At 36.1% G+C, this 13755-nt stretch overlaps 1 protein-coding gene across 1 annotated transcript; it reads left to right on the forward strand.

The window, feature by feature from the left end:
* The first annotated feature begins 1112 nt into the window (after positions 1 to 1112).
* LOC112703256 (ubiquitin carboxyl-terminal hydrolase 16) lies at positions 1113 to 8265 on the forward strand. Its single transcript, XM_025754622.3, has 11 exons — positions 1113 to 1862; positions 2791 to 3931; positions 4036 to 4124; positions 4327 to 4412; positions 4515 to 4677; positions 4769 to 4886; positions 5039 to 5196; positions 5716 to 5800; positions 5878 to 6090; positions 7242 to 7303; positions 7419 to 8265. The coding sequence occupies exons 1-11, from the start codon at positions 1546 to 1548 to the stop codon at positions 8131 to 8133; spliced, it is 3147 nt and encodes a 1048-aa protein (XP_025610407.1). The 5' UTR covers positions 1113 to 1545; the 3' UTR covers positions 8134 to 8265.
* The last annotated feature ends 5490 nt before the right edge of the window (positions 8266 to 13755 follow it).

The raw sequence follows: 13755 nt of genomic DNA on the forward strand, positions 1-13755 counted from the left end.
CATTGCTTTAATTTCTAGTTATTTATTTTTCTTATTCTCAAGCTCGAAAAATCTTCAAAAAAATCCTAACCAATAATTCGCATCTTGTGTCAACTTCCAGGGAAAACGACCCGAGATTTTACTTCTGATTATTTATTTCACTTGTGACACATTTTAAATTCAATAAGCGGAAATTTCGTCGGTCAAGACTGTACTTGCAACATTAATTTGAAAAAATACTTTTGGTAATTCTTGACCGGCATTTATCTGCCTATCAGCCATTCAGGCTATGCCTCTAGGAGAAGATGAAGAAGTGCAGTCTAGACTTGCTCATTATTTTTAGGATTCTCAAGATCTTTTTGAGATGTAATAATTAGTGAAAATATAATAATATGAGATGTAAAAAAAATGAGTATCGGCAAAATAGTAAAAGTAATCAATACTGTCGACAAACAATAAAAATCGACAGAATAGTAAAAGCATATAGTACTATCGGCAAATAGTAAAAAATTGGCAAAATAGTAATTATTTGAGGCCTATAAATACTGAAGGTCTCATTTGTTTAAAATCATCGAAAAATAGAAAGCCCTCGAGATTCTCTTACTCTCGTACCTTCTTAAATCTCCTGTGTTAAATTACAAGTCAATTTGTAACAAACATTCAAGTATTAATATAAGAATTATTTCTATAAGCTTACTATCTCATTTTTTTAATTTCTTTATTACTGCTTTATCTCTTTTTTTTTTATTTTATGTTACGAAGAAATATAAAAATAAGAAAGCTAATTTTATCAATAAAAATAAGAGAAATAGCCACTGATATTCAGAATTAACAGTAAAAATAGAAAAGATAAACAAAAAAATAATCAGAATTAAAAAGTTGTTAAAAAAATATTAAAACCGTAAAATCATTAAAGAGTACTAATGAAAGTGCTAAAAATAAAAGTATTATAGAATTAAAAATAAGATTTGTTTAATATATGTTTTAAAATATATTTTATGAGTATTACAAAAAAGATTAAATATATATTTTAATATTTCTAATCTATTAAATAATAAAAAATAAAAAATTAATATTATACTTTTAAAATATATTTTTAAGATATAAATAAAAAATATAATGGAAGGCACAAAAAATCGAAACCCGTAAATGGTAAATTCACGTCATCCACCTGAACAAAAACTGCGAAACAAAAACAACATTGAAAACAGCATTTCCTAATGTCTTAGACCAACACACCACCTTCATCATCAACGACACGTTCCCCTTCAAAACAGAACACTCCCACCTCTCTCTCTCCAGTTCCAAAATCAGAATCAGCAGAGAGGAAGCTACCTCTCAAATCGATCACTACATGCATCTTTCACTCTCTCGTCGAAGCTCGCCTTGTTCTCTCGCTAACTTCACCCGCTCTTTCCTCACAGCCCAATCTCCCAAAGACCCTTACCGCGATCGTCATCTCCGTCATCGTCACCGCCGTCTCACGGCGGTGGCACCCGACGCAGTCCCCTTCTAAGCCTTCCTCTCCCGTTTTTCCTCCCGTTTTCGTTCCTATTGTACGTTTAAATGCGTGTTACCGTGGATCTAGGGTTTTCGCCGAGCCTGGTCCTCGTTCTGCTGGTTTGCTTCGTGTTTCCGGCGATCGGGTTAGTGGTCCGCCACAAATGGCGGCTTGCGGTGGCAAGGTCGGAGGAGGTCAGGAGGCTGCTCGTCCTCGCGGCGGAGGAGGCCGCCAGGGCCGAGAGCGAGGCCACTTACCAGTATTTTGACGGGGCCGACGTTTCGGTCCCCACTTCTGCCCCTCCGGCGAAGAGCAATCAGTGTGCCGTGTGCTTCTGCCCCACCACGACGCGCTGTTCACGTTGCAAAGCGGTTCACTATTGGTACGCTGCATCATTTTTCTATTGTCTAAAATATAAATTGTGCAATTTTTTCTTCTTTCTGTTTCTGCGATTAAAATGAAATTTTTCTTTATGATAGGCTTTTGGGAATTTTCCGTGCGTGACTTGGATTTTAATTGATTTGTAGTTGTATGCGGTGATTTGAAATTTCGCTCCATTGATGTGTGAATTCTATCTGTTTGTAGTTGTAGGCGGTGATTGTGACAAAGGGCGATTTACTTTTCCATGTTAAATAGTCTGAATGTCTGATTGTTTGAATAACGTTGTGACAAACTTCCACTCGGCATGAAATAATGCTGTTGTGGGGATGCTTTTTTGTGGAGTGGATATGCTATGGTATCAAAACCCCCATAAGGAAAAATATGTTAAGTTTGCTTGTTAGCTACAACGAAGAAATTGCAAATTCTGATTTCTGACAGATGCCCGGCATGCAGTGCTCAGCTTGTTACATAATTTGCATTTAAACTAGATCACTTCTGAAGTTTGATATGTGCACATAACTGCAGTTGAGGACTTTTTGTGTTTGTGTGTAGACTCCGTTTGGAAGACAAAGGCTTTATTATAAATATTTTTGTTTAGAAGGTGATTCTTAGCTCAACTGTAACGTTAATATTGCATACATTGGAGACTTTGTAGACCCCATACATGGAAGCCTCAAGGATTGGTTTTCGTTTTTTAGCTTGAGGAATGCAAATATTAATTTCTTAATTCTTAATTAATGGCCACTTGTAGGAGCCATTCTTCTTATTCTTGGGTTTTATGTTTTTGCACAATTTGTTGAATGTTTGAACTGTAATTTTGAATGTTATTGGGCTGTCAATTCCTTTCTTTTTTCTCTGCATATTCGTTTGTTCATATTTTCCTGTAGATTGATGTGAATATGATAGTTATATTTGCTTTTATGTCTCAGTTCTGGTAAGTGTCAAATCGTTCACTGGCGTCAAGGTCACAAAGATGAATGCCGTCCTCCCAGTAATATTTGCCAGACTAATGACCGGGTAAGTGATCTTGGCAAAAAGGTTGCAGCGCCACATGAAGTCCATGATGAGAAGTCTAAGATCGAGAGCATAGGGCATAAAACATCCCCTGAGGAACCTCTGTCATCCGAGGCTAGTTTGTCTCCTGAAAGCTCATTTAGAAAGGATGATAACAGAAGAGTTGAGTCTTTAGGTGAGGGAAATATTACGGACTCTGCATTTTCTGGATTCTCGGCTTCCAATACTAACAGTGAATCATCTGATGATTCCTCTGTATGTGAGAGCATATCAAATGAACATGAGAGAACGGAAGGACACATCTTTGTTGAACCCACCCTTGAAAATTCTGATTCCGTTGAAACTGAGAACGGGATCGGTGTTGCCTTTTCATTGTCACCTAAATTTGCTAGTTTGGTTGATGAAGCAGATGGTTTTTCTTCAATGTCAAAATTAAATAGAGTTAGACCTGGTTTTAATAAAGAAGAAAATAAGCACACAACAACTGGTAGCTTGGGTTTGAATATGGGGAAGGGGCCAACAATTGAGTCTCCTACAGTGTCATCCAGTTTTTGGGATAAAACACTTGATTCGAAGGTTATCAAAGATGATGATAACAGTGGCCCCCAACCTCGCCACTTTGAAGATGCTCCTCCAAATTCTTCTAGGAAGGAAACATCATGTACTGGATTGGCATCTTCAGAGAATGAAGGTTTTTCACGGGATTCAAGCATCCAAAAGTTGCAATCTGTTGGCTCCAAGGTGTCAAATCATGTTGTGAACAACCCTGATAGCACCTTGAAGTCAGCTGAAATTAAATATCTTCCACATGCATTGGATGGTACTACATTGGTCTCTAAAGCCAAAGAGCATTCACAGTATGATATGAAATCTCGAAGTAATGGCATTCAATCTGGTACTGCAACTTCAACTCAGAGTGTTAGCGATTCTCTGAATTCTGAGAGTGGGACAAAAATCTCTAGTCTAAAAGTTGTTGATCAGTTTAAAGGAGCAAATTTGACACAAAACTTATCATTGGCTGTTGGGAGTGATATTGCTAGAAGATATAGTGACCAGGTCATCCTTGTACAAAATTTTCCATTTTTTATACTGTAAATTGTTCCATGTTTTCGTGTCTTAAGTAATTGTCGTCTTATATGGTCTATGCTTGGTTGCTGCAGGTTCTATTTCCATATGATTTATTTGTTAAGCTTTATAACTGGAACAGAGTGGAGTTACAACCATTTGGTCTTATAAATTGTGGAAACAGGTAATTTGAAGTGATTTTATTCTTTGTTATTATTACTTTTTTAAACTACATAATTGATGTATTGTGTGTAAGGACTTATATATTTTTATCATATAATGCAGTTGTCTATTATTTTCTTGCAGCCATATCCTAAGCATCATATATTTCTGTGTGTAGAATTCACTTTTCCATTTTCTTAATGTTACGACATTTCTTTTTGCAGTTGTTATGCTAATGCTGTACTCCAGTGCTTAGCATTTACGCCACCGCTAACTGCTTACTTGCTTCAAGGACTTCATTCTAAATCATGTCTGCATGCTACTACAACTTCACCTTCACCTTGAAATTATTACATGAATAATTTTTTGAACAAAACTGTTTCTTGGAATTAATACATCATGTCAATTTCAGGTGCAAATAAAAAACTGTGTTTTGCCTGTGAACTTGAAAGTTTGATTCTCAAATCCAAGGAAACAAAATCTGCACTATCACCTGTGGGCATACTGTCTAAACTACAAAGTATTGGAAGTCAACTTGGTAATGGAAAGGAAGAAGATGCACATGAATTCCTAAGGTGCTACTTATATCTGTAGTCCTTGTAATATATATCATAATTTTTGTTTTCCATTTCACCTCAAGTTAATAAGGCAAGTAACATTTAACAGGTATGCTATTGAGGCAATGCAATCTGTTTTCCTTATGGAATCAGAGTTTAATGCAGACTCATTAAAAGAGGAGACAAATTTAATGGGCCTAACGTTCGGAGGCTACCTTCGATCAAAGGTAATCTTTCCATTTGAGTGCAACTATTTGTTACAATTTTTGCAGCTTACCTAGTCCTTGATGCAATTAGTGTCCGAAGGCTTTAAAATAGATGGTGCATTATTCTTATCATCTAAACTCTAGCATTGGAAGAGCTAATACTATATTTGCAGATACAATGCATGGAATGTGGAGGGAAATCTGAGCGTCATGAAAGGATGATGGATCTGACTGTTGAGATAGGCGGGGATATAGCATCCTTGGAGGAGGCTCTTCGCCGTTTTACAAGCACTGAAACTCTAGATGGAGAGAACAAGTACAACTGTGTCAGGTTCGTTGATATTCTAAGAGACTCTTGAAAATTTTCATTGATGTCTTAGTATTCGATTTAATGTTGTGTAAAAGTAAATGGTTTTGATTTTGAAGTTCTGCTTGGCTTTTATTTTCCCAGTCATAAGTAAAGCTATGCAGGATAGCAATAGATGTTTGGCTTGATACCTGCTAAGGAAAACTACAGGGACTAACATTTAAAAATTTGCAACAATCAGAAATTAGGTTATGATGGTGTAGGTGTGCTTTGTAATCAATCTTATGCTGATGAAGGACTTCGATAGTGGAACCTGGGAACAGTATAAGAAAGCTGGGGGGTTTAGAGGCTTTGAATAAGTGAAGTGAATTTTGAGTTTGGAAGCAACTTCTAATAACGCTTTTCTGGAAATGTGTTAGCATTTCTTAAAATTGGATACTCCAGATTGGGAATGGATTGAATCAAGAGCAATATGTGCCAATTTTTATACTTGAAGGACTTCCTTTATTGCTAACCAGAATAAAATGTCTCCATGTTAAGCAGATGTAAATCTTATGAGAAGGCCAAGAAGAAATTGACAGTTTCAGAAGCACCTAATGTTCTCACAATTGTATTAAAGAGATTTCAGGTAGTCCGCTTAGATTCAACAAGATTTTATAGCCCATTCTGTAAGCTGGTCTAACAATTTTCACATATTTCTTGCAGTCTGGAAAATTTGGGAAGCTCAATAAGCCTATTCAGTTTCCTGAAATACTCAACTTTGCACCTTTCATGAGTGGGACTAGTGATAGATCACCTATATACAGGCTGTACGGGGTAGTTGTTCATTTGGATATCATGAATGCTGCCTTTTCTGGTCACTATGTGTGCTATGTGAAGAATTTCCAAAATAAGTGGTTCAAGGTTGACGATAGTGTGGTATGTATCAGTTTCCATTTATGCATATCTGCTCCAAGATTTCTTTGTTTCTTAAATTAATTTTGCAGGATTTTGATTTCCTTAACTAGCTCATGGTCTTATAATAATATATGCTCATTAGCTGAAGTAGTATGGTGGAGATGTGTTCGACTTAAAATCTTTTTTTTTTTTTATTTTTTACATAAACTGTTTATTTGGTGAAAGATAACTTAAGAAAGATCACACTAAAAGGGTGGAAAAAACTTGAGAAAGAATATTTTGTCATCATTAATTATAATATTTTATTATGTATGGTCCAAACAAAGATCTTAACAATAGCACAATTGAGCTACAAATAATAGCGTTATGCTAGGTTGGCAAACCATAAAGGTTTGTATTCAGGGCAGAGATCAATAGATGGAAACTCCTTTGTGCAATTAGCTCACCAAATCCCTTTCTTAAGAGCTGAAGCTGTCTAATTCAATGTGTGAACATGTCTTCAAACTGAGGATTTCCCTTGGCATGATAACACCATGATATAATTAATAGTAGTAACACTATGCCAGGTTAGCAAATTTTGAGGCAGGCTACAGAGGTCCTTGAATGAAATCTCTTCTAGCCAAAATGTTCCCTCTAGCCCTTTCTTCAGTTAAAACTATCAGTTTCTTTGGATGAACATGCTTTCAAGTTGCTTCTTGTCTCTTTTTGCTGTTGGTGGGACATTTATTTACAGGTGTGTTAGTAAGTCTCGACTCTTGACTCTTTTGGGAGCTCAAGCTCCTCAAGATGTTCAAGGTTTTCACCTACATAGATGAACATTGAAATTTAGATGAAATCTTGGAACACCAACAAAGTCAGTTGAAAGGTTATTCCTACCAAAGTGGGTTCAGTCTCTTGAGAGTTTGAGCTGTCTGTAAACACATCAGAACAGAAGGAAATTTGAAAACCTTTAATGCATCAAATCTTGATTCCATCATCATATGGATAGCATGAAAGACTATTTTAGGCGTATTTCCTAGATCACAAGATTGATGTGTGTTGGTGGAATATATATATATATCAAGCTGTATGTTCATCAAATTTTACCTTGTCTGATGTTTTTATTTTCATTGTAGTTGTTACTGTGTTACCCATAAGGCTAAACTCACCTAACTATCATCTATGTTTTGCAGGTGACAGCTGTTGAATTGGACAAAGTCTTGAAGGAGGGGGCTTACATGCTTTTTTATGCAAGGTATCATGTCTGACTTTCTCTTGTTTGGGCAGTATCATATTTCTCCTTTTTGTGTTGAGGCCTCTTTCATTCAATTACATCATCGACTTATCTGACTTGTTGAACCACTTTGTAGGTGCTCACCGAGGGCCCCAAAATTAATCAGAAGCAGGATAGTATCCGATTCAAAAAACAAAGTCCATGGAAAAGCTTTTATAATGAAATCAAGACATGTACCTTCTGATTCTGGTGCCTCTGAACGCATGACTAGTAGGGATGGTGCTGCCAAGTTAGACACCCTCTATTCAAAGTTTTACCACATAAGAAGGGTTTTGGAAGACGACATGAGTGATAATTCATCTCTTTTCAGCAACAATTCAGATGAAGGTTCTTGCAGTACCGATAGCACCCACGATTCAACCAGTAATGAGGATTTTGCTGAGTATATTTTCCGTGATTCGGGGCGTGGTAACTCGTTGAGGAATCCTGATTCTGACCCGTACTCTTCAACATCATCTTCTCCCTCGAACTCTGGACATTTGCCACTTTCAGACATGGGCCCGTACGACTCAGTTTTACCAGATACAGCTGTGCTGCGGCCACCTCCAGCCAGTCCAAGAATACAGAAAGATGGTCTTTTGTACAGGGGCCAACCTCTGGATCTTGAAAGGAGAGGAGAAGGTGCTTTTCTTTTGAATCCTGAGTATACATCTGTAGAGCATAGGAAATTAGATACAAGTAGGAGCAGCAGTAGTTTTAGGAAAACTGACACTAAGAATGTAGGATCTGACCAGTATAATTATGTGAACTTTGGTGTATCTTGTACAAAATCAAGGGAAAGAACAGACTGAAAATTTTACCTAGTACCTGTGATGTTTGATACTTGGGTGCCCCAGCAGTAAATAGTATCTAGGGTTTCTAAGTTGTTATCCTGTAAATTTTGGTCCTTAGAAAATTATTCAATGAAAATTAAATTTTGGTAAGTCCTATGTTAGAAATAAATAAATAAATATATTTTTTTACTGAACATCACACCTTCATTGTATTATGATTTTGATGTTTAATTTTCTACTTAAATTTGTTGAATGAAAGATGAACGTGATACAAAATACAAATACCAGCATGTAGTCTTTTGGTGTAAGATGTTCGTATGATGTTATAATAATTTGTATGAGTATGAGGTGTTAGACTTGGTGTAGAACAGGAAAATAAATAAATTGGGAAGAGAACAAGGTGCCAAGGGTGGTTCTGGGATGTAGGTTCAACCTAGATTATATAGTTCTCAAAAGTTTGTATATAGCACTCAACTCTGAAATACATCAAATACAGCAATTGGCTTTTTTTATAGTAGGATGAGATGAAATCAATGAAGTGATGAGACTAAGATTCGGTTGGGAATGATTGATACAAAAACGATACCCAGATGATGTAATATAAGCAGATTAATCTGACAAATGCATCATTACTTTCTGCCTATTGAATCTATGATCATGTGAGGTCACACGGGTGACAAGTCAAGTATTGTTTCAAATTAAAGCTCCGCCTTCATAATTCATCAGCTATAAAAAATATATATACATATATCAACGTACCAAGGCGAAGTGCAGACGGCAGTCGACGTGTGATATGCAGTACTGTACTGATTTGTGACAAGTAAGCACTCAATTTTTGGCCGAAATATGTCAGTTTGAACTTTGAAGATTCACCCACTTGCCCCATAACTTCGTTATGAAGGTCCCACGGTGACATCAAATGTCATTGATTTAGATAAGAGTTACTACCTACCATCTATTTTCAATTCTAGAAATAACTAACGTGTTGTCAGGGAACTGCTAATGGAGTAAGGTGTCTTATGTTTAGAAAGTTTCCTTATTCTACCTCTACAAATAATGCAATCTACAATTCTACACTCTATAGTAACCCAAAAAGGACGAAGACCATGGTATTTATAGTAATAATAAAAATAAAGCTCAGTAATAAATAGAAAAGTAATGATAATAATAACAACAGTAATGTAATGGTGAAATTATATCAAACACATACAAGTTTAGAGTGTAAGATTTGTATGTGAAAATCCAAGCTTTGTCCATCCACAATTTTGTTTGGATAGTTGTAGTAGAATGGACTTTGTCAAAAACATATATTCTCGAATTCTTAAGGATGAACAAGATAGGTAGTGTTAGTATATATATAGTACGGGTTTATATAGTTTTAGACAATAAATTGATGAAGTCAATATGTAAAAAATGTTTCTAATTTATCACGTATCAACAGACTCAACTATACGTTAATCATGAAATTCTATGCTGACTTTGAATAATTGACTAAATGGAGAGGAAGAACATGATTTAAATATATTTAGAGGCAATAAAGACTTGAAATGAGATGAAATAACAGTGAAAGTTAAAAATAATTTGGAACCAATTATGAAATTGTTGATGCAAATGAGGGTGAAACCAATCAAACTATGAATTTATTGAAATTTTATGAGTATGTCAATTCAAGCATGTGGATTGAATATTTATATATTTTATCATTATTATATACTATAGTTCATTAAAATGTGTTCAATAAAACTCAGTGTTGATATATAACTCGGTAGTTTTTCCATTAATATATTATGAAGCAGGAAGAAGCTTACGGTGAAAAAATGTCGATCAATTACTTTGGTGGTGAAATATCATATGATAGATCAAATATACCAAAGCAATGTAAATATTAGTAACATAGTCCTGAGCTGTTAGAAAATTAAATCAAATTGTATGCAAGTAAGTTTAGAAAGTCAAAAAGCAAAATTCAATTTGAATTTAAAGTAGTTATAAGTTTATGGTTCATCACTAAGATTCTATAAATTTTTTGTACTATTAACTTGCATAAGTTTATCTTAACATAAAAAACTCCACAATATTCATCAACATGCATTATAATTAATTTGTTGTCACCGTCATTATCCAATTACAAGGCTACGAAGATATCAAGCAAGTGGTATTATCTAAAAAGGAAAAGCTCCACATTCATGTAAAAATTACATGAATGGTATCCATGTAATTAACTTTCACCCTACGCCCCACATTTCCGTTTGTTTTACACGCGCCACTTATAACCTATATAACGAATCTTTATTTTGCTTTATCAACGTTTCTCAACGTAAACCTTCTCGTATAACGTAAACCTCTTTCACGTTCTTCCTGTTTTCCTTCTTATTCTTTAAACTAATTAAATTCGTTGTTCTCCTTTTTCGCATTTTTCTTCTCTGTATCATGGATCTGGATTAATCTTCGCAGTTTTGTTGTTCATCGTCTTCTTCGTTTTCTTCTTCGATATGCACTTTCGAATTGAAATAATGAATGAATCAACTTCAAATCAGTTGAATGACTGCGATTTGGATGATTCTTCTGAAACGCATCAATTTGATGAGGTTTGGATTATTGAATTCTGAATCGAATTTAATTGAATGAAATTACTAATTTTATTTGAAGTGAATTGAATGGACTGAGGTTATCTACATCTGAATTGAATTCAATTGAATTGATAATATGTAACTGTGAGTAATTGCGAGTGTCAGTAACTGTGAGTAACTCTGACTAAATTTGAGTAACTTTTCAGTTCGGTAAATACTAAAGAGGTGGTTCATCACGTTCATATTTTCGGTTCGGTACGCAGAAAGGAGTCTGGTGGACGAAATTGTGATCACTTGTATGTATTTATAAAAGATGTATACTCTGAGGGCATTGTTTATTTTCTTCACAATCTCGTTCAACTAACCAGCAAGTGTACTGGGTCGTCCAAGTAATAACCTTACGTGAGTAAGGGTCGAATCCACAGAGATTGTTGGTATGAAGCAAGCTATGGTCACCTTGTAAATCTCAGTCAGGCAAATTAAACATTATTTATGGGTTTGAGGATAGGAATAATAAAAAGAAATAAATAATAAAAGGGATAGAACACTTATGCAGATTCATTGGTGGGAATTTCAGATAAGCGGATGGAGATGCTGTAGAGCTCTTGGACGCCTGCTCTCCTACTCCTTCTACTCAATCCTTCTTACTCCTTTCCATGGCAAGCTTTGTATAGGGGTTCACCATTAACTGTGGCTACTTTCATTCCTCACGGGGAAATAACCTGTGCGGCTGTCACTCGCACAGCTAACCAGTCTGGAGGCATCACCCATGGCTGATGGCTACATCCCATCCTCGCAGTGAAAACTATGCTAACGCACTCTGTCACAGTACGGCTAATCACCGGTTGGTTCCCGCTCCTACTGGAATAGAATCCCTCTTTTGCGTCTGTCACCAACGCCCAGCAGGTTAAAGTTTGAAGCACGTCACGGTCACTCATGATCGGAATCCTACTCGGAACACCACAGACAAGGTTGGACTTTCCGGACTCCCAGGATCCTACTCGGAACACCACAGACAAGGTTGGACTTTCCGGATCCAGATGAATGCCGCCAACTATCTAACTTATACCACGAAGATTCTGTTGGGGAATCTAAGAGATATGCATTCAAGCTCTGTTGCATGTAGAACGGACATGGTTGTCAATCACGCGCATTCATAAGTGAGAATGATAATGAGGGTAATTTGACTCATAACATTCATCATGTTCTTGGGTACGAATGAATATCTTGGAATAAGAATAAGAGAGATTTGAATAAAAGAAGATAGAATTTCATTAATACTTGAGGTACAGCAGAGCTCCACACCCTTAATCTATGGTGTGCAGAAACTCCACCGTTGAAAATACATAAGCAAAGAGTTCAGGCATGGCCGAATGGCCAGCCCCTCTAAACGTGATCAATGATCCCCTAAGATGAAGAATAGAACAAAACTGAGATCAAAGATGTCTAATACAATAGATAAATGTCCTATATATACTAGACTAGCTACTAGGGTTTACATGAGTAAGTAATTGATGTATAAATCCACTTCCGGGGCCCACTTGGTGTATGCTTGGGCTGAGCTTGATCATTCCACGAGCTAAGGCATTTCTTGGCGTCAAACTCCAGGTTATGACGTGTTTTGGGCGTTCAACTCCGGATCATGACGTTTTTCTGGCGTTTAACTCCAGACAGCAGCGTGTACTTGGCGTTTAACGCCAAGTTACGTCGTCATTCTTCGAATAAAGTATGGACTATTATATATTGCTGGAAAGCCCTGGATGTCTACTTTCCAACGCCGTTGAGAGCGCGCCAATTGGAGTTCTGTAGCTCCAGAAAATCCATTTCGAGTGCAGGGAGGTTAGAATCCAACAGCATCAGCAGTCCTTTTGTCAGCCTTCTTCAGAGTTTTGCTCAAATCCCTCAATTTCAGTCAGAATTTACCTGAAATCACAGAAAAACACACAAACTCATAGTAAAGTCCAGAAATGTGAATTTAACATAAAAACTAATGAAAACATCCCTAAAAGTAGCTCAAACTTACTAAAAACTATATGAAAACAATGCCAAAAAGCGTATAAATTATCCGCTCATCACAACACCAAACTTAAATTGTTGCTTGTCCCCAAGCAACTGAAAATCAAATAGGATAAAAAGAAGAGAATATACTATAAAGTCCAAAATATCAATGAATATTAATTTAATTAGATGAGCGGGATTGTAGCTTTTTGCTTCTGAACAGTTTTGGCATCTCACTTTTTCCTTTGAAGTTTAGAGTGATTGGCTTCTCTAGGAACTTAGAATTTCAGATAGTGTTATTGACTTTCCTAGTTAGGCATGTTGATTCTTGAACACAGCTACTTTATGAGTCTTGGCTGTGGCCCTAAGCACTTTGTCTTCCAGTATTACCACCGGATACACAAATGCCACAGACACATAACTGGGTGAACCTTTTCAGATTTTGACTCAGCTTTGCTAAAGTCCCCAGTTAGTGGTGTCCAGAGCTCTTAAGCACACTCTTTTGCTTTGGATCACGACTTTAACCACTCAGTCTCAAGCTTTTCACTTGGACCTTCATGACACAAGCACATGGTTAGGGACAGCTTGATTTAGCCGCTTAGGCCTGGATTTTATTTCCTTGGGCCCTCCTATCCATTGATGCTCAAAGCCTTGGATCCTTGCTACCCTTGCCTTTTGGTTTTAAGGGCTATTGGCTTTTTCTGCTTGCTTTTTCTTTCTATTTTATTTTTTTTTCGCCACTCTTTTTTTTTTTTCACTGCTTTTTCTTGCTTCAAGAATCAATTCATGAATTTTTCAGTTCATCAATAACATTTCTCTTTGTTCATCATTCTTTCAAGAGCCAACAATTTTAACACTCATAAACAACAAGATCAAAAATATGCACTGTTCAAGCATTCATTCAGAAAACAAAAATTATTGCCACCACATCAATATAATTAAATTAAATTCACTAATATTTTCGAAAATTATGTACTTCTTGTTCTTTTGAATTAAAACATTTTTCTTTTAAGAGAGGTGAAGGATTCATGGAATTATTCATAATCTTTAAGGCATGGTTACACACTAATGATCA

This window comes from Arachis hypogaea, chromosome 7 (assembly GCF_003086295.3).
Source record: "Arachis hypogaea cultivar Tifrunner chromosome 7, arahy.Tifrunner.gnm2.J5K5, whole genome shotgun sequence".
Classification (NCBI taxonomy): Eukaryota; Viridiplantae; Streptophyta; class Magnoliopsida; order Fabales; family Fabaceae; genus Arachis; species Arachis hypogaea.